Source organism: Oncorhynchus masou, chromosome 23 (assembly GCF_036934945.1).
Source record: "Oncorhynchus masou masou isolate Uvic2021 chromosome 23, UVic_Omas_1.1, whole genome shotgun sequence".
Classification (NCBI taxonomy): domain Eukaryota; kingdom Metazoa; phylum Chordata; class Actinopteri; order Salmoniformes; family Salmonidae; genus Oncorhynchus; species Oncorhynchus masou.
Genome location: NC_088234.1, coordinates 13,336,293 through 13,358,046, shown reverse-complemented (window position 1 = coordinate 13,358,046; position 21,754 = coordinate 13,336,293). Strand labels below are relative to the sequence as shown.

At 43.3% G+C, this 21,754-nt stretch overlaps 1 protein-coding gene across 1 annotated transcript in view; it reads left to right on the top strand.

Moving 5' to 3' along the window:
• The first annotated feature begins 1,780 nt into the window (after nt 1-1,780).
• Nucleotides 1,781-21,754, top strand: part of LOC135510337 (acetylcholinesterase-like) — a 35,577-nt gene continuing 15,603 nt past the window's right edge. Inside the window, exons 1-8 of the mRNA XM_064931183.1 lie at nt 1,781-2,180; nt 5,294-5,398; nt 5,676-5,889; nt 5,997-6,260; nt 6,631-6,816; nt 7,520-7,618; nt 7,968-8,163; nt 19,790-19,982. Coding sequence (XP_064787255.1) covers nt 1,861-2,180; nt 5,294-5,398; nt 5,676-5,889; nt 5,997-6,260; nt 6,631-6,816; nt 7,520-7,618; nt 7,968-8,163; nt 19,790-19,982 — 1,577 coding nt within the window. The 5' untranslated portion in view covers nt 1,781-1,860. The remainder of the gene's footprint in view (nt 2,181-5,293; nt 5,399-5,675; nt 5,890-5,996; nt 6,261-6,630; nt 6,817-7,519; nt 7,619-7,967; nt 8,164-19,789; nt 19,983-21,754) is intronic.

Below are 21,754 nucleotides of genomic sequence, written 5' to 3'. Positions count from 1 at the left end.
GCACGCGCCTTTCCTAGGCTAGCGCCTTTCCTGGGCACGCGCCTTTCCTGGGCACGCGCCTTTCCTGGGCACGCGCCTTTCCTGGGCACGCGCCTTTCCTAGGCTAGCGCCTTTCCTGGGCACGCGCCTTTCCTGGGCTAGCGCCTTTCCTGGGCACGCGCCTTTCCTAGGCTAGCGCCTTTCCTGGGCACGCGCCTTTCCTAGGCACGCGCCTTTCCTAGGCTAGCGCCTTTCCTAGGCACACGCCTTTCCTAGGCTAGCGCCTTTCCTAGGCACACGCCTTTCCTAGGCTAGCGCCTTTCCTGGGCACGCGCCTTTCCTGGGCACGCGCCTTTCCTGGGCACGCGCCTTTCCTAGGCTAGCGCCTTTCCTGGGCACGCGCCTTTCCTGGGCACGCGCCTTTCCTAGGCACACGCCTTTCCTAGGCTAGCGCCTTTCCTGGGCACGCGCCTTTCCTAGGCTAGCGCCTTTCCTGGGCACGCGCCTTTCCTAGGCTAGCGCCTTTCCTGGGCACGCGCCTTTCCTGGGCACGCGCCTTTCCTAGGCACTTCTCAGTAGTTGTTATTATTATCTTATGCGGGTGCATAACAGGCTTTGCAGGCGTGGTTCTCTCGTGTCGAATACATTTTATTCATCCGCTGAAAAACCTTTGCTGGCCAACAGATTTTTCAATCAACAGAGTTTTCAATGAATAGGGTTTTCAACACATTTATCTAAAGCCATCCCTTTACATTTGGTGTACCTTTTTAATTTGAATGTTCTCGACAGACACAAGAACATATGGAGAGAACGATCAAGAATATTAGGGACAATGGAAAAAAAGCCATGTAAATACACGCATATTTGTCTCCTTTTAAGTGATAATTGGTAGATTTAAAAATACTCTGATCTTGTATTATTTCGGGTTAGGAAAGTATTTATGAATAATAAAAACAACAGGGTTGGAGAGCCTTTATGCACACAATATATTGGCGAATCAAAAATAGTGGATTGATTCATCCTGAAAGGTGCTATTGTTCCATTGTGCAATTGTTCAATCCATGAAGAATTGGAAGAGTAGTCCTATAAATCTACCCTAATCATCTTGATGTAACTGTGATGATAACGGTCCAGTCGTGCTCCAGATTTAAACTGCTACCTATGGCCTGCGTTCCATAATGATTCAAATATGCTACATGTCCCCAATTATTGCACAACTTGTAACACATTAGCCTAATATGATCCACCTCAGGAACAACCACAGGAACTTGAGAGAAATTAAAGTCAAAAAGAATAATCTAGTAATGGAATGATGCAAAATGTAAGGAAACTAACACTAAAGTGACAGTTATAAATGTATGGAAACTAACACTAAAGTGACAGTTATTAAAGTAAGGAAACTAACACTAAATGTAAGGAAACTAAACTGACAGTTATAAATGTAAATGCATCCCAAACTAATCATGTCGCTATGGCAACCACACATCGCAAAACCTAAACAACAACTTACAACTTCACGTGTGTATGTTTTAGAGATCCTTGCCTCCATATCAGCTGAGTTAATTTGATTAATCTGATTAATTTGACTCCTATAGTGTCATGTCTTCCTTCAATATTGAATATTGCTTCAAGTTATTTCCTTTCCCTTGTCTTTGTAAAGCCAACCTCACGCAGTCGCTTAGTAAATCCCTATCATATCATCTTTTTTCAAGCCTCACTCTCTCCCTTTTTCCATATCTATATTTATCTTTCATTCTTTCTTCCTCTTTTTCTATTTCTCTTTATCTAGATCTGAGGGACTCAAGACAGAACATAGACCACAAACTTCTGACTACCTGAAACTAGAACCAGGAAGTAAACAACACAGAAAACAACAACATCATGAAGACCTCCACCGTCTTCCTCTCGCTCCTCGCCTCACTCTCTTGTTCCCAGAGCGACTCTCCGGAACTCATCGTGACAACGCGGGCAGGAAGCTTACGCGGCATCCGCCTACCGACGCCCGACAGGAGTCACGTGACTGCTTTCCTCGGCATCCCATTCGCAGAGCCCCCGCTGGGCAAGAAGCGCTTCCGTAAGGCGGAGCCAAAGAAGCCGTGGTCGGGAGTGTTCGACGCTAGCTCCTACCCCAATGCCTGCTATCAGTTCATTGACACCTCTTTCCCCGGGTTCCAAGGATCTGAGATGTGGAACCCGAACAGGTTTACATTTACTTTGACATTTTCCAGGGTTCTGAGATGTGGAACCGTAACTGGTTGATTGTTTAAGACACCCTCTTGTTGCGTCCCTAAATGCACTATATTCCCTATTTAGTGCACTACTTTTGACGAGGGCTCTTAGGACTCTGTTCAAAATCAAATGTATTTATATAGCCCTTCGTACATCAGCTGATATCTCAAAGTGCTGTACAGGAACCCAGCCTAAAGCCCCAAACAGCAAGCAATGCAGGTGTTGAAGCACGTTGGCTAGGAAAAACTCCCTAGAAAGGCCAAAACCTAGGAAGAAACCTAGAGAGGAACCAGGCTATGAGGGGTGGCCAGTCCTCTTCTGGCTGTGCCGAGTGGAGATTATAACAGAACATGGCCAAGATGTTCAAATGTTCATAACTTACCAGCATGGTCAAATAATAGGTCTGGGACAGGTAGCACGTCCGGTGAATAGGTCAGGATTCCATAGCCGCAGGCAGAACAGTTGAAACTGGAGCAGCAGCACGGCCAGGTGGACTGGGGACAGCAAGGAGTCATCATGCCAGGTAGTCCTGAGGCATGGTCCTAGGGCTCAGGTCCTCCGAGAGAGAGCAAGAAAGAGAGAATTAGAGAGAGCATACTTAAATTCACACAGGACACCGGATAAGACAGGAGAAGTACTCCAGATATAACATACTGACCCTAGCCCCCCGACACATAAACTACTGCAGCATAAATACTGGAGGCTGAGACTGGAGGGGTCAGGAGACACTGTGGCCCCATCCGATGATACCCCCGGACAGGGCCAAACAGTAACGATATAACCCCATCCACTTTGCCACAGCACAGCCCCCACACCACTAGAGGGATATCTTCAACCACCAACTTACCATCCTGAGACAAGGCCGAGTATAGCCCACAAAGATCTCCAACATGGCACAACCCAAGGGGGGTGCCAACCCAGACAGGAAGATCACATCAGTGACTCAACCCACTCAAGTGACGCACCCCTCCTAGGGACGGCATGAAAGAGCACCAGTAAGCCAGTGAATCAGACCCTGTTATAGGGTTAGAGGCCTTTCCGTTCACCTTCACACTCCTTCACACTCCTGGCCCAGACTACACTCAATCATATGACCCAATGAAGAGATGAGTCTTCGGTAAAGACTTAAAGGTTGAGACCGAGTTTGCGTCTCTCACATGGGTAGGCAGACCATTCCATAAAAATTGAGCTCTATAGGAGAAAGCCCTGCCTTTAGCTGTTTGCTTAGAAATTCTAGGGACAATTAGGAGGCCTGCGTCTTGTAACCGTAGCGTACGTGTAGGTATGTACGGCAGGACCAAATCAGAGAGATAGGTAGGAGCAAGCCCATGTAATGATTTGTAGGTTAGCAGTAAAACCTTGAAATAAGTCCTTGCCTTGACAGGAAGCCAGTGTAGGGAGGCTTGCACTGGAGTAATATGGTCAAATTCTTTGGTTGTAGTCGGGATTCTAGCAGCTGTATTTAGCACTAACTGAAGTTTATTTAGTGCTTTGTCCAGATAGCCGGAAAGTAGAGCATTGCAGTAGTCTAACCTAGAAGTAACAAAAGCATGGATTCATTTTTCTGCATAATCTTTGGACAAAGATGTTCGTCAAAAGAGAGAACAGGGTCCAGAGTAACACCGAGGTCCTTCAGTTTGATTTGAGACGACTGTAAACCATTAAGATTAATTGTCAGATTCAACAGAATATCTCTTTGTTTCTTGAGACCTACAACAAGCATCTCTGTTTTGACCAAGTTTAAAATTAGAAAGTTTGCAGCCATCCACTTCCTTATGTCTGAAACACAGGCTTCTAGCGAGGGCAATTTTGGGGCTTCACCATGTTTCATTGAAATGTCCAGCTGTGTGTCATCCATCCGCATAGCAGTGAAAGTTAACATTATGGTTTCAAATGACATCCCCAAGAGGTAAAATATATAGTGAAAACAATAGTGGTCCTAAAACGGAACCTTGAGGAACACCAAAATGTACAGTTGATTAGTCAGAGGACAAGCCATTCACAGAGACAAACTGATATCTTTCAGAACTTGTCCCTGTAGACCAATTTGGGTTTACAATCTCTCCAAAAGAATGTGGTGATCGATGATATCAAAAGCAGCACTAAGGTCTAGGAGCACGAGGACAGATACAGAGCCTCGGTCTGATGCCATTAAAAAGTAATTTACCACCTTCACAAGTGCAGTCTCAGTGCTATGGTGGGGTCTAAAACCAGACTGAAGCATTTCGTATAAATTGTCTTCAGGAAGGCAGTGAGTTGCTGCGCAACAGCCTTTTCTAAACATTTTGAGAGGAATGGAGGATTCGATATAGGCCGATAGTTTTTTATATTTTCTGGATCAAGGTTTGGCTTTTTCAAGAGGCTTTATTACTGCCACTTTTAGTGTTTTGTATACATCCGGTGGATAGAGAGCCATTTATTATGTTCAACATAGGAGGGCCAAGCACAGGAAGCAGCTCTTTCAGTAGTTTAGTTGAAATAGGGCCCAGTATGCATCTTGAAGGTTTAGAGGCCATGATTATTTTCATAATTTTGTCAAGAGATGTAGTACTAAAACACTTGTCTCTCTTGATCCTAGGTCCTGGCAGAGTTGTGCAGACTCAGGACAACTGAGCTTTGAAGGAATGCACAGATTTAAAGAAGAGTCCATAATTTGTTTTCTAATAATCATGATTATTTCCTCAAAGAAGTTCATGAATTTATTACTGCTGAAGTGAAAGCCATCCTCACTTGGGGAATGTTGCTTTTTAGTTAGCTTTGCGACAGTATCAAAAAAACATTTAGGATTGTTCTGATTTTCCTCAATTAAGTTGGAAAAATAGGATGATCGAAATTTACAGTTGATTTGTCAGAGGACAAGCCATTCACAGAGACAAACTGATATCTTTCCGACAGATAAGATCTAAACCAGGCCAGAACTTGTCCGTGTAGTGCACTATGTAGGAAACGGGGTATTTGGGACGTTTGGTTTTCATGTTATTTATTCTCTTTTACTTCCTTTCATTACTTTACGGTAAAGTGTGTTTTTGTGATTTTAAATGGATTTGTTCACTAAATCCAGTTTGATTTGATCTGATTCCAACAGGGAGATGAGTGAGGACTGCCTATACCTCAACGTCTGGGTACCAACCTCCCCCAGACCTCACAACCTCACCGTGATGGTGTGGATCTACGGTGGAGGCTTCTACAGGTAGGTAGCCCAGTGTGCTAAGCAGATGGCCCTGTAACTGGAGGGTTTGATCTTGCAACTAGAGGGCTTCTGGGTTCACATCCTAACAACAATCCCTTAACTACAATTGTGCCCTTGTGCAAGGCACAACATGCTCTCCATCCAGGGGTGCTTGGTGTGTGTGATATCTGATTGATAAATGAACAAAAGACAACGTGCTCTCTATCCAGAGACAAAGTTCCATTGTTCCATGTAACATATGGACAATAATGTTATATTGATTTGTATTGTTCTACAGTGGCTCCTCGTCCCTGGATGTGTATGATGGACGTTACCTGGCCCACTCTGAGAAGGTGGTGGTGGTGTCCATGAACTACCGTGTTGGGGCCTTTGGTTTCCTGGCTCTTCCTGGCTCTTCGGAGGCCCCTGGGAATGTGGGGCTTCTAGACCAACGTATGGCCCTCCAGTGGATCCAGAATAACATACATATCTTCGGGGGCAACCCCAAGCAGGTAATGATAACAAAGAGTTTGTGTGTGTGTGTGCGTTCATGCATGCGTGCTTGGGAGATGCTCTCTACAAATTCAATATTAATATTATGAACTACTACTACTCGTAGGTGACCATCTTTGGGGAGAGTGCAGGAGCAGTCTCTGTGGGAATACACCTCCTGTCTCCAGACAGCCGCCCCACCTTCACCCGAGCCATCCTCCAGAGTGGAGTCCCCAACTGTCCCTGGGCCACTGTTACGCCCGCTGAAGCCCAGCGGAGAGCTGCCATGTTGGGGAAACTGGTGGGCTGTCCCTCTGGGGGTAACGACACAGAGCTGGTGGACTGTCTCCGTAACAAGCCCCCCCAGGACCTCATCGACCAGGAGTGGCAGGTCATTTACATTGCTGTGTTACGTACATTTTTACATCTTACGGAAAGTTTGAAATTCATGTTTTACCTTTTAATATTTCCGTTTTACACAAAGCTTTTTCATTTTGTATAAAGCTTTGCATTTATGTTTACCTTTGTGTGTATATATGTTTATTTTACTTTAAAATGTTTGTTTGTGTGCATTTACACTTTATTTGACGTTTATATTTTAGATATTGGAGGAATGTGATATAAATTAGGCTAAATAGAGAAATAAAGAGTCTTTGTGTTGGTTTTGTGTTGACATTTATATTTGATCATGAATAAGTAGTACAGTTCTAGTGAATAGGGTCCCTATGGTTTATTTGATATTATTTACCTTTCTTTCCCAGGTCATGCCATGGTCGGCCATCTTCCGTTTCTCCTTTGTGCCGGTCATCGATGGCGTGGTCCTTCCTGACAACCCAGAGGCCATGCTGTCATCAGGCAACATCAAAGACACCCAAATCCTGCTGGGAGTCAACCAGGACGAGGGCTCCTTCTTCCTCCTCTACGGAGCCCCCGGCTTCAGCAAGTGTGTGTGTGTGTGTGTGTGTGTGTGTGTGTGTGTTTGGGCCATGACGATACCAGTATCTCGATAGTCATTAGTATCGTTTCACGGAACAAAACACGAAGTGGATTTCAATTCTTTAGGAAACCTCCCTAATGTTGGAAACAACCATCACTATGTTGTCATCCAGAGTCGCATTTATTTATTTTCCAAGCTATATGTTACATAGGGAACAATATACATACAATATGTTACATACAGAACAATATACATACAATATGTTACATAGGGAACAATATACATACAATATGTTACATAGGGAACAATATACATACAATATGTTACATACAGAACAATATACATACAATATGTTACATACAGAACAATATACATACAATATGTTACATAGGGAACAATATACATACAATATGTTACATAGGGAACAATATACATACAATATGTTACATAGGGAACAATATACATACAATATGTTACATAGGGAACAATATACATACATACAATATGTTACATACAGAACAATATACATGCATACTATATGTTACATACAGAACAATATACATGCATACTATATGTTATACAGAAGGTTTAAAGGACCAATCATGTATGCCAGTACACCTACTGTTTGTTTTAGTGCATATTATTATATTTTGTGTGTGCGTTCCAATGACACTAATACAATTGCACCCTAATCTTTCATTGGCCCTCCATAGGACAACGAGTCATTGATCTCCCGTGAGGACTTCCTGGAGAGCGTGAAGCTGAGTGTCCCGCATGCCAACGAAATCGGCCAGGAGGCTGTGGTGCTGCAGGTAGGCGGACCAGCAGGATAAGGAGGTGGACCTGTAGCCAAAAGGTTGCTGGTTAGAAACCCAGGTTAAGCCGGGCTCTGTAAAAAAGCGGAAATTGATCTGGCACCTTGAGGGTTGCTGGATGTATGTGATTAGTGAATCAAGTAGTCTAATAAAGTTGCTTTGTATGAAGGTCCCCGGTTTGAATACCAGTCAAATAAAGTTGTGTTGTATCAAGGTCTCCGGTTTGAATACCAGTCAAATAAAGTTGTGTTGTATGAAGGTCCCCGGTTTGAATACCAGTCTAATAAAGTTGTGTTGTATCAAGGTCTCCGGTTTGAATACCAGTCTAATAAATTTTGTGTTACAGTACACTGACTGGTTTGATGAGAACAATGGAGTGAAGAACCGAGACTCCCTGGATGACGTGGTCGGAGACCATAATGTCATCTGCCCTCTGCAGCAGTTTGCCAGGACCTACTCCCAGCTCCACCCTAACCTGGGTGCCAACAATGGACAACAGGCGGGCAACGCTGGGGCCATGACCAAGGACGGGAACTCACAAAGTAAGAATTGTTCACAAATGTTTTTTCAAATATGTTGTTTAATGTCTGGTTGGTTTTTAAAGTAACTGTTCAGTGAAAATCTTACTTTTAAAAGTTCAAATTCTGTTAACTCATACCCAAATAATGTTGTTGGCTCATACTATACTCTTATTTGTGGCAAAGCGAAAATGTGAGAATTTTTGCATTTTTTTTAACCCTCAACTACTCACATTAATATTTTTGATACCGGCTTGACTTAAGGTGACCACGCCCCCGAGTAGAGTAATCCCATGTAATTAGACTAGATTTGGCATCATCCTAAGCAAACTACTGACACTTATGTCATTTCAATAAACGTTTTCAGCAGCGTCACACATTGTTATTCACATACTTGGCTGTCACAACAACAAATTATTTGCATGATACGTATGCTAACACTGACAGTAAAACAGTCCCATTATACTGACCTGCTAACACTGTCACATTATACTGACCTGCTAACACTGTCACATTATACTGACCTGCTAACACTGTCCCATTATACTGACCTGCTAACACTGTCACATTATACTGACCTGCTAACACTGTCACATTATACTGACCTGCTAACACTGTCACATTATACTGACCTGCTAACACTGTCACATTATACTGACCTGCTAACACTGTCACATTATACTGACCTGCTAACAGTGTTACATTACACTGACATGCTAACACTGTCACATTATACTGACCTGCTAACACTGTTACATTATACTGACCTGCTAACAGTGTTACATTACACTGACCTGCTAACACTGTCACATTATACTGACCTGCTAACACTGTCACATTATACTGACCTGCTAACACTGTTACATTATACTGACCTGCCAACAGTGTTACATTACACTGACCTGCTAACACTGTCACATTATACTGACCTGCTAACAGTGTTACATTACACTGACCTGCTAACACTGTTACATTACACTGACCTGCTAACACTGTCACATTATACTGACCTGCTAACACTGTCACATTATACTGACCTGCTAACACTGTTACATTATACTGACCTGCTAACACTGTCACATTATACTGACCTGCTAACACTGTCACATTATACTGACCTGCTAACACTGACAGTAAAACTGTCACATTATACTGACCTGCTAACAGTGTTACATTACACTGACCTGCTAACACTGTCACATTATACTGACCTGCTAACACTGTCACATTATACTGACCTGCTAACACTGTCACATTATACTGACCTGCTAACACTGACACATTATACTGACATGCTAACACTGTCACATTATACTGACCTGCTAACACTGTCACATTATACTGACCGTAAAGTTGTCACATTATACTGACCTGCTAACACTGACAGTAAAACTGTCACATTATACTGACCTGCTAACACTGTCACGTTATACTGACCTGCTAACACTGTCACGTTATACTGACCTGCTAACACTGTCACATTATACTGACCTGCTAACACTGTCACATTATACTGACAGTAAAGCTGTCACATTATTCTGACAGTAAAGCTGTCACATTATACTGACAGTAAAGCTGTCACATTATACTGACAGTAAAGCTGTCACATTATACTGACAGTAAAGCTGTCACATTATACTGACAGTAAAGCTGTCACATTATACTGACCTGCTAACACTGTCACATTATACTGACCTGCTAACACTGTCACATTATACTGACCTGCTAACACTGTCACATTATACTGACCTGCTAACACTGACAGTAAAACTGTCACATTATACTGACCTGCTAACACTGTCACATTATACTGACCTGCTAACACTGTCACATTATACTGACCTGCTAACACTGACAGTAAAACTGTCACATTATACTGACCTGCTAACACTGTCACATTATACTGACCTGCTAACACTGTCACATTATACTGACCTGCTAACACTGTCACATTATACTGACCTGCTAACACTGTCACATTATACTGACCTGCTAACACTGTCGCATTATACTGACCTGCTAACACTGTCGCATTATACTGACATGCTAACACTGTCACATTATACTGACCTGCTAACACTGTCACATTATACTGACCTGCTAACGCTGTCACATTATACTGACCTGCTAACACTGTCACATTATACTGACCTGCTAACACTGACAGTAAAACTGTCACATTATACTGACCTGCTAACACTGTCACATTATACTGACCTGCTAACACTGTCACATTATACTGACCTGCTAACACTGTCACATTATACTGACCTGCTAACACTGTCACGTTATACTGACCTGCTAACACTGTCACATTATACTGACCTGCTAACACTGTCACATTATACTGACCTGCTAACACTGTCACATTATACTGACCTGCTAACACTGTCACATTATACTGACCTGCTAACACTGTCACATTATACTGACCTGCTAACACTGTTACATTATACTGACATGCTAACACTGTTACATTATACTGACCTGCTAACACTGTCACATTATACTGACCTGCTAACACTGACAGTAAAACTGTCACATTATACTGACCTGCTAACACTGTCACATTATACTGACCTGCTAACACTGTCACATTATACTGACCTGCTAACACTGTCACATTATACTGACCTGCTAACACTGTCACATTATACTGACCTGCTAACACTGACAGTAAAACAGTCACATTATACTGACCTGCTAACACTGTCACATTATACTGACCTGCTAACACTGTCACATTATACTGACCTGCTAACACTGTCACATTATACTGACCTGCTAACACTGTCACATTATACTGACCTGCTAACACTGTCACATTATACTGACCTGCTAACACTGTCACATTATACTGACCTGCTAACACTGTCACATTATACTGACCTGCTAACACTGTCACATTATACTGACCTGCTAACACTGTCACATTATACTGACCTGCTAACACTGTCACATTATACTGACCTGCTAACACTGTCACATTATACTGACCTGCTAACACTGTCACATTATACTGACCTGCTAACACTGACAGTAAAACTGTCACATTATACTGACCTGCTAACACTGTCACATTATACTGACCTGCTAACACTGTTACATTATACTGACATGCTAACACTGTCACATTATACTGACCTGCTAACACTGTCACATTATACTGACCTGCTAACACTGTCACATTATACTGACCTGCTAACACTGTCACATTATACTGACCTGCTAACACTGTCACATTATACTGACCTGCTAACACTGTTACATTACACTGACATGCTAACAGTGTTACATTACACTGACATGCTAACACTGTCACATTATACTGACATGCTAACACTGTCACATTATACTGACCTGCTAACACTGTCACATTATACTGACCTGCTAACACTGTCACATTATACTGACCTGCTAACACTGTTACATTATACTGACATGCTAACACTGTCACATTATACTGACCTGCTAACACTGTCACATTATACTGACCTGCTAACACTGTCACATTATACTGACCTGCTAACACTGTCACATTATACTGACCTGCTAACACTGTCACATTATACTGACCTGCTAACACTGTTACATTACACTGACCTGCTAACAGTGTTACATTACACTGACATGCTAACACTGTCACATTATACTGACATGCTAACACTGTCACATTATACTGACATGCTAACACTGTCACATTATACTGACCTGCTAACACTGTCACATTATACTGACCTGCTAACACTGTCACATTATACTGACCTGCTAACACTGTCACATTATACTGACCTGCTAACACTGTCACATTATACTGACATGCTAACACTGTTACATTATACTGACCTGCTAACAGTGTTACATTACACTGACCTGCTAACACTGTCACATTATACTGACATGCTAACACTGTCACATTATACTGACCTGCTAACACTGTCACATTATACTGACCTGCTAACACTGACAGTAAAACTGTCACATTATACTGACCTGCTAACACTGTCACATTATACTGACCTGCTAACACTGTCACATTATACTGACCTGCTAACACTGTCACATTATACTGACCTGCTAACACTGTCACATTATACTGACATGCTAACACTGTCACATTATACTGACCTGCTAACACTGTCACATTATACTGACCTGCTAACACTGTCACATTATACTGACCTGCTAACACTGTCGCATTATACTGACCTGCTAACACTGTCACATTATACTGACCTGCTAACACTGTCACATTATACTGACCTGCTAACACTGTCACATTATACTGACCTGCTAACACTGTCACATTATACTGACCTGCTAACACTGTCACATTATACTGACCTGCTAACACTGTCACATTATACTGACCTGCTAACACTGTCACATTATACTGACCTGCTAACACTGTTACATTATACTGACCTGCTAACACTGTTACATTATACTGACATGCTAACACTGTCACATTATACTGACCTGCTAACACTGTCACATTATACTGACCTGCTAACACTGTCACATTATACTGACCTGCTAACACTGACAGTAAAACTGTCACATTATACTGACCTGCTAACACTGTCACATTATACTGACCTGCTAACACTGTTACATTATACTGACCTGCTAACACTGTCACATTATACTGACCTGCTAACACTGTCACATTATACTGACCTGCTAACACTGTCACATTATACTGACCTGCTAACACTGTCACATTATACTGACCTGCTAACACTGTCACATTATACTGACCTGCTAACACTGTCACATTATACTGACCTGCTAACACTGTCACATTATACTGACCTGCTAACACTGTCACATTATACTGACCTGCTAACACTGTCACATTATACTGACCTGCTAACACTGTCACATTATACTGACCTGCTAACACTGTCACATTATACTGACCTGCTAACACTGTCACATTATACTGACCTGCTAACACTGTCACATTATACTGACCTGCTAACACTGTTACATTACACTGACATGCTAACAGTGTTACATTACACTGACATGCTAACACTGTCACATTATACTGACATGCTAACACTGTCACATTATACTGACCTGCTAACACTGTCACATTATACTGACCTGCTAACACTGTCACATTATACTGACCTGCTAACACTGTTACATTATACTGACATGCTAACACTGTCACATTATACTGACCTGCTAACACTGTCACATTATACTGACCTGCTAACACTGTCACATTATACTGACCTGCTAACACTGTCACATTATACTGACCTGCTAACACTGTCACATTATACTGACCTGCTAACACTGTTACATTACACTGACCTGCTAACAGTGTTACATTACACTGACATGCTAACACTGTCACATTATACTGACATGCTAACACTGTCACATTATACTGACCTGCTAACACTGTCACATTATACTGACCTGCTAACACTGTCACATTATACTGACCTGCTAACACTGTCACATTATACTGACCTGCTAACACTGTTACATTATACTGACATGCTAACACTGTCACATTATACTGACCTGCTAACACTGTTACATTATACTGACCTGCTAACAGTGTTACATTACACTGACCTGCTAACACTGTCACATTATACTGACATGCTAACACTGTCACATTATACTGACCTGCTAACACTGTCACATTATACTGACCTGCTAACACTGACAGTAAAACTGTCACATTATACTGACCTGCTAACACTGTCACATTATACTGACCTGCTAACACTGTCACATTATACTGACCTGCTAACACTGTCACATTATACTGACATGCTAACACTGTCACATTATACTGACCTGCTAACACTGTCACATTATACTGACCTGCTAACACTGACAGTAAAACTGTCACATTATACTGACCTGCTAACACTGTCACATTATACTGACCTGCTAACACTGTCACATTATACTGACCTGCTAACACTGTCGCATTATACTGACCTGCTAACACTGTCACATTATACTGACCTGCTAACACTGTCACATTATACTGACCTGCTAACACTGTCACATTATACTGACCTGCTAACACTGTCACATTATACTGACAGTAAAGCTGTCACATTATTCTGACAGTAAAGCTGTCACATTATACTGACAGTAAAGCTGTCACATTATACTGACAGTAAAGCTGTCACATTATACTGACAGTAAAGCTGTCACATTATACTGACCTGCTAACACTGTCACATTATACTGACCTGCTAACACTGTCACATTATACTGACCTGCTAACACTGACAGTAAAACTGTCACATTATACTGACCTGCTAACACTGTTACATTATACTGACCTGCTAACACTGTCACATTATACTGACCTGCTAACACTGTCACATTATACTGACCTGCTAACACTGTCACATTATACTGACCTGCTAACACTGTCACATTATACTGACCTGCTAACACTGTCACATTATACTGACCTGCTAACACTGTCACATTATACTGACCTGCTAACACTGTCACATTATACTGACCTGCTAACACTGTCACATTATACTGACCTGCTAACACTGTCACGTTATACTGACCTGCTAACACTGTCACGTTATACTGACCTGCTAACACTGTCACATTATACTGACCTGCTAACACTGTCACATTATACTGACCTGCTAACACTGTCACATTATACTGACCTGCTAACACTGTCACATTATACTGACCTGCTAACACTGTCACATTATACTGACCTGCTAACACTGTCACGTTATACTGACCTGCTAACACTGTCACATTATACTGACAGTAAAACAGTCCCATTATACTGACCTGCTAACACTGTTACATTATACTGACCTGCTAACACTGTCACATTATACTGACAGTAAAACAGTCCCATTATACTGACCTGCTAACACTGTCACATTATACTGACCTGCTAACACTGTCACATTATACTGACCTGCTAACACTGTCACATTATACTGACCTGCTAACACTGTCACATTATACTGACCTGCTAACACTGTTACATTATACTGACCTGCTAACTCTGTCACATTATACTGACAGTAAAACAGTCCCATTATACTGACCTGCTAACACTGTTACATTATACTGACCTGCTAACACTGTCACATTATACTGACCTGCTAACACTGTCACATTATACTGACCTGCTAACACTGTCACATTATACTGACCTGCTAACACTGACACATTATACTGACCTGCTAACACTGTTACATTATACTGACCTGCTAACACTGTCACATTATACTGACAGTAAAACAGTCCCATTATACTGACCTGCTAACACTGTCACATTATACTGACCTGCTAACACTGTCACATTATACTGACCTGCTAACACTGTCACATTATACTGACCTGCTAACACTGTCACATTATACTGACCTGCTAACACTGTTACATTATACTGACCTGCTAACACTGTCACATTATACTGACCTGCTAACACTGTCACATTATACTGACAGTAAAGCTGTCACATTATACTGACCTGCTAACACTGTCACATTATACTGACCTGCTAACACTGTCACATTATACTGACCTGCTAACACTGTTACATTATACTGACCTGCTAACACTGTCACATTATACTGACCTGCTAACACTGACACATTATACTGACCTGCTAACACTGTCACATTATACTGACAGTAAAGCTGTCACATTATACTGACCTGCTAACACTGTCACATTATACTGACCTGCTAACACTGTCACATTATACTGACCTGCTAACACTGTCACATTATACTGACCTGCTAACACTGTTACATTATACTGACCTGCTAACACTGTCACATTATACTGACCTGCTAACACTGTCACATTATACTGACAGTAAAGCTGTCACATTATACTGACCTGCTAACACTGTCACATTATACTGACCTGCTAACACTGTCACATTATACTGACCTGCTAACACTGTCACATTATACTGACCTGCTAACACTGTTACATTATACTGACCTGCTAACACTGTTACATTATACTGACCTGCTAACACTGTCACATTATACTGACCTGCTAACACTGTCACATTATACTGACCTGCTAACACTGTCACATTATACTGACCTGCTAACACTGTCACATTATACTGACCTGCTAACACTGTCACATTATACTGACCTGCTAACACTGTCACATTATACTGACCTGCTAACACTGTCACATTATACTGACCTGCTAACACTGTTACATTATACTGACCTGCTAACACTGTCACATTATACTGACCTGCTAACACTGTCACGTTATACTGACCTGCTAACACTGTCACATTATACTGACCTGCTAACACTGTTACATTATACTGACCTGCTAACACTGTTACATTGTACTGACATGCTAACACTGTCACATTATACTGACCTGCTTACACTGTCACATTATACTGACCTGCTAACACTGTCACATTATACTGACCTGCTAACACTGTTACATTACACTGACCTGCTAACACTGTTACATTACACTGACCTGCTAACACTGTCACATTATACTGACCTGCTAACACTGTTACATTATACTGACCTGCTAACACTGTTACATTGTACTGACATGCTAACACTGTCACATTATACTGACCTGCTTACACTGTCACATTATACTGACCTGCTAACACTGTCACATTATACTGACCTGCTAACACTGTTACATTATACTGACCTGCTAACAGTGTTACATTATACTGACCTGCTAACACTGTCACATTATACTGACCTGCTAACACTGTCACATTATACTGACCTGCTAACACTGTCACATTATACTGACCTGCTAACACTGTTACATTATACTGACCTGCTAACACTGTCACATTATACTGACCTGCTAACACTGTCACATTATACTGACCTGCTAACACTGACACATTATACTGACCTGCTAACACTGTCACGTTATACTGACCTGCTAACACTGTCACGTTATACTGACCTGCTAACACTGTCACGTTATACTGACCTGCTAACACTGTCACATTATACTGACCTGCTAACACTGTCACATTATACTGACCTGCTAACACTGTCACATTATACTGACCTGCTAACACTGACAGTAAAACTGTCACATTATACTGACCTGCTAACACTGTCACATTATACTGACAGTAAAGCTGTCACATTATACTGACCTGCTAACACTGTCACATTATACTGACCTGCTAACACTGTCACATTATACTGACAGTAAAGCTGTCACATTATACTGACAGTAAAACTGTCACATTATACTGACCTGCTAACACTGTCACATTATACTGACCTGCTAACACTGTCACATTATACTGACCTGCTAACAGTGTTACATTACACTGACCTGCTAACACTGTTACATTATACTGACCTGCTAACACTGTTACATTATACTGACCTGCTAACACTGTCACATTATACTGACCTGCTAACACTGTTACATTATACTGACAGTAAAGCTGTCACATTATACTGACAGTAAAGCTGTCACATTATACTGACAGTAAAGCTGTCACATTATACTGACAGTAAAGCTGTCACATTATACTGACAGTAAAGCTGTCACATTATACTGACAGTAAAGCTGTCACATTATACTGACGTCCCTGTTTGTTTACCGCTATCTTTTTCTCCCCGTTTAACTGACATTAGCTGGCAGTCTAGTGAGAGAAATTAATCTGGATCTAATTTGCTAGTCTTAGACATGCCGCGTAACTGCTTCCTGTCTTTGTCTGAAGTCTCGGTATCTAGAAAAGTTGATTCTTGTTGGCTTGACTATATGTCCTTTCATCTTGCTGGAGACCAGCTGGGGAGACCACCTTAGTAGACTATGGTGATATCTACACCTACATGGTGGAATCTCCAGGGTTACACAGGCAATACACATAGCTAGTTAGATACAAACAAGTATTAGCTAGCGACTTACTGTGAGTGAAGTGCTTCGAAACACACCAATTTATTGAGTAACCGGAGCCAACAGCTTTCCATCATCATTGGGTCGTATAGCCTGAAACCATGAGGTTCGTCTAACCTGGTCCTCGGGCAGTTGATGAAACTTAATTTGGCGGTCATTTCTCCTGCTATTGTTCAAACAAAACGGTACACAGCAGCTTGTCGGCATCTATGAAAGCAGGGTTAGTCAGCTATCGTTAGCTAGCTGAAGAAAGTCCATTGGAATTGGCTGTTTGGCTGATAATCGTGACAAACTGTCGCATGGAATATACATCTGTTCACGCTAACATTTTTACAGTTAGAATCAGTGTTTTTAGGTATGATATAGTTTGTTGATTTTAAAAGACGACATGAAAGTATCTTAAAAATGACCAACCATGTACAAAATGTTCATAGAATGATCAAAAAACAATAATTCAGACGTGGTTGGGTTATGAGTAAAGTAGGAAATTTAACATGGGAGTGAAGGGAGTAAACTGTGTCTGTACCCTCCTCGGGGACATGGTCACGTTAAGCCTCGCCGTGTGTATCTATACGCCCACCATGGTCACGTTAAGCCTCGCCGTGTGTATCTATACGCCCACCATGGTCACGTTAAGCCTCGCCGTGTGTATCTATACGCCCACCATGGTCACGTTAAGCCTCGCCGTGTGTATCTATACGCCCACCATGGTCACGTTAAGCCTCGCCGTGTGTATCTATACGCCCACCATGGTCACGTTAAGCCTCGCCGTGTGTATCTATACGCCCACCATGGTCACGTTAAGCCTCGCCGTGTGTATCTATACGCCCACCATGGTCACGTTAAGCCTCGCCGTGTGTATCTATACGCCCACCATGGTCACGTTAAGCCTCGCCGTGTGTATCTATACGCCCACCATGGTCACGTTAAGCCTCGCCGTGTGTATCTATACGCCCACCATGGTCACGTTAAGCCTCGCCGTGTGTATCTATACGCCCACCATGGTCACGTTAAGCCTCGCCGTGTGTATCTATACGCCCACCATGGTCACGTTAAGCCTCGCCGTGTGTATCTATACGCCCACCATGGTCACGTTAAGCCTCGCCGTGTGTATCTATACGCCCACCATGGTCACGTTAAGCCTCGCCGTGTGTATCTATACGCCCACCATGGTCACGTTAAGCCTCGCCGTGTGTATCTATACGCCCACCATGGTTACGTTAAGCCTCGCCGTGTGTATCTATACGCCCACCATGGTCACGTTAAGCCTCGCCGTGTGTATCTATACGCCCACTCCATTCCAACACAGAAAGATGTTTTTTTTTAACATGCTTAATTGACATTTTTTTGGAAGGAAGACTATTTCACTCATAATGTATTGTTGTGTTGTTCAAACAAAAAGTCTAACTCAAAGTACTGTGTTATAATATAATATATGCCATTTAGCAGACATTTTTATCCAAAGCGACTTACAGCCATGCATGCATACATTTGACGTATGAGTGGTACCAGGAATCAAACCCACTACTCTGGTGTTACAAGCACCATGCTCTACCATTGCCTCTCCTATCCCTCCATTGATCGCAGGTGGAGTGTACCTGTTTGCCTGTTACAGATATAAAGTATGATACACCAGAGTGGTTGATGTCATAGTCCTGCATAGCTCTAGGCAGCCATCTTGGTCATGGATTCATTCTGGTCTCCTATTTTATTGTATGCTCTACCCCGAACTCTATAGGTGGAGTGTACCTGTACCTGTTTGACCACCGTGCGTCTAACCTGGCGTGGCCTGGGTGGATGGGCGTTATCCATGGTTACGAGATAGAGTTTGTGTTCGGCATGCCACTGGAGAAGAGACTCAACTACACAGCCGAGGAGGAGAAACTGAGCCGACGCATGATGAGATACTGGGCTAACTTTGCACGCACCGGGTAAGAGAGAGAGAGAAAGAGAGAGAGAGAGAGGGTGGGATAGAGGGATAGAGAGAGAGAGGGTGAGATGGTGAGATAGATGGTGAGAGAGGGAGAGAGAAGGTGAGATAGCGAGAGAGGGAGAGAGAAGGTGAGATAGCGAGAGAGGGAGAGAGAAGGTGAGATAGCGAGAGAGGGAGAGAGAAGGTGAGATAGCGAGAGAGAAGGTGAGATAGCGAGAGAGGGAGAGAGAAGGTGAGATAGCGAGAGAGGGAGAGAGAAGGTGAGATAGCGAGAGAGGGAGAGAGAAGGTGAGATAGCGAGAGAGGGAGAGAGAAGGTGAGATAGCGAGAGAGGGAGAGAGAAGGTGAGATAGGGATAGAGAAGGTGAGATAGCGAGAGAGGGAGAGAGAAGGTGAGATAGCGAGAGAGGGAGAGAAGGTGAGATAGCGAGAGAGGGAGAGAGAAGGTGAGATAGCGAGAGAGGGAGAGAGAAGGTGAGATAGCGAGAGAGGGAGAGAGAAGGTGAGATAGCGAGAGAGGGAGAGAGAAGGTGAGATAGCGAGAGAGGGAGAGAGAGGGAAGGTGAGATAGCGAGAGAGGGAGAGAGAGGGAAGGTGAGATAGCGAGAGAGGGAGAGAGAGGGAAGGTGAGAGAGAGGGTGGGATAGAGAGAGAGAGAGAGGGTGGGATAGAGAGAGAGAGGGTGGGATAGAGAGAGAGAGAGGGTGGGAGAGAGAGAGAGAGAGAGAGAGGGTGAGAGAGAGAGAGAGGGTGGGAGAGAGAGAGGGTGGGATAGAGAGAGAGGGAGAGAGGGTGGGATAGAGAGAGAGGGAGAGAGGGTGGGATAGAGAGAGAGGGAGAGAGAGAGAGAGAGGGTGGGATAGAGAGAGAGCGAGGGGTGGGATAGAGAGAGAGCGAGAGGGAGAGAGGGAGGGAGGGTGGGAGAGATGGAGGGTGGGAGAGAGGGGGAGGGTGGGATAGAGGGAGGGGAGAGAGAGAGGGAGGGAGGGATAGAGGGAGGGAGGGTGAGAGGGTGGGATAGAGGGAGAGGGTGGGATAGAGAGAGAGAGAGAGAGAGAGAGAGGGACGGTGGGATAGAGAGGGAGGGAGAGGGTGGGATAGAGAGAGAGGGTGAGAGAAGGTGAGAGAGAGAGAGGGTGGGATAGAGAGAGAGAGGGTGGGATAGAGAGAGAGGGTGGGATAGAGAGAGAGGGTGGGATAGAGAGAGAGGGTGGGATAGAGAGAGAGAGAGAGAGAGAGAGAGAGAGAGAGAGAGGGTGGGATAGAGAGAGAGGGAGAGAGGGTGGGATAGCGAGAGAGAGAGAGGGTGGGAGAGATGGAGGGTGGGAGAGAGAGAGAGAGAGAGAGAGGGAGGGATAGGGGAGGGAGGGATAGAGGGAGGGAGGGTGAGAGGGTGGGATAGAGAGAGAGGGTGGGATAGAGAGAGAGAGAGGGACGGTGGGATAGAAAGGGAGGGAGAGGGTGGGATAGAGAGAGGGTGAGAGGGTGAGAGCGAGAGAGGGTGGGATAGAGAGAGAGAGAGGGCGGGGGAGAGAGAGAGAGGGAAGGTGAGATAGCGAGGGTGAGAGAGGGAGGGTGGGATAGAGAGAGAGAGGGTGAGAGAGAGAGAGAGAGAGAGAGGGTGAGAGAGGGTGAGAGAGGGTGAGAGAGAGAGGGTGGGATAGAGAGAGAGGGTGGGATAGAGAGAGAGGGTGGGAGAGAGAGAGAGGGTGGGAGAGAGAGAGAGGGTGGGAGAGAGAGAGAGAGGGTGGGAGAGAGAGAGAGGGTGGG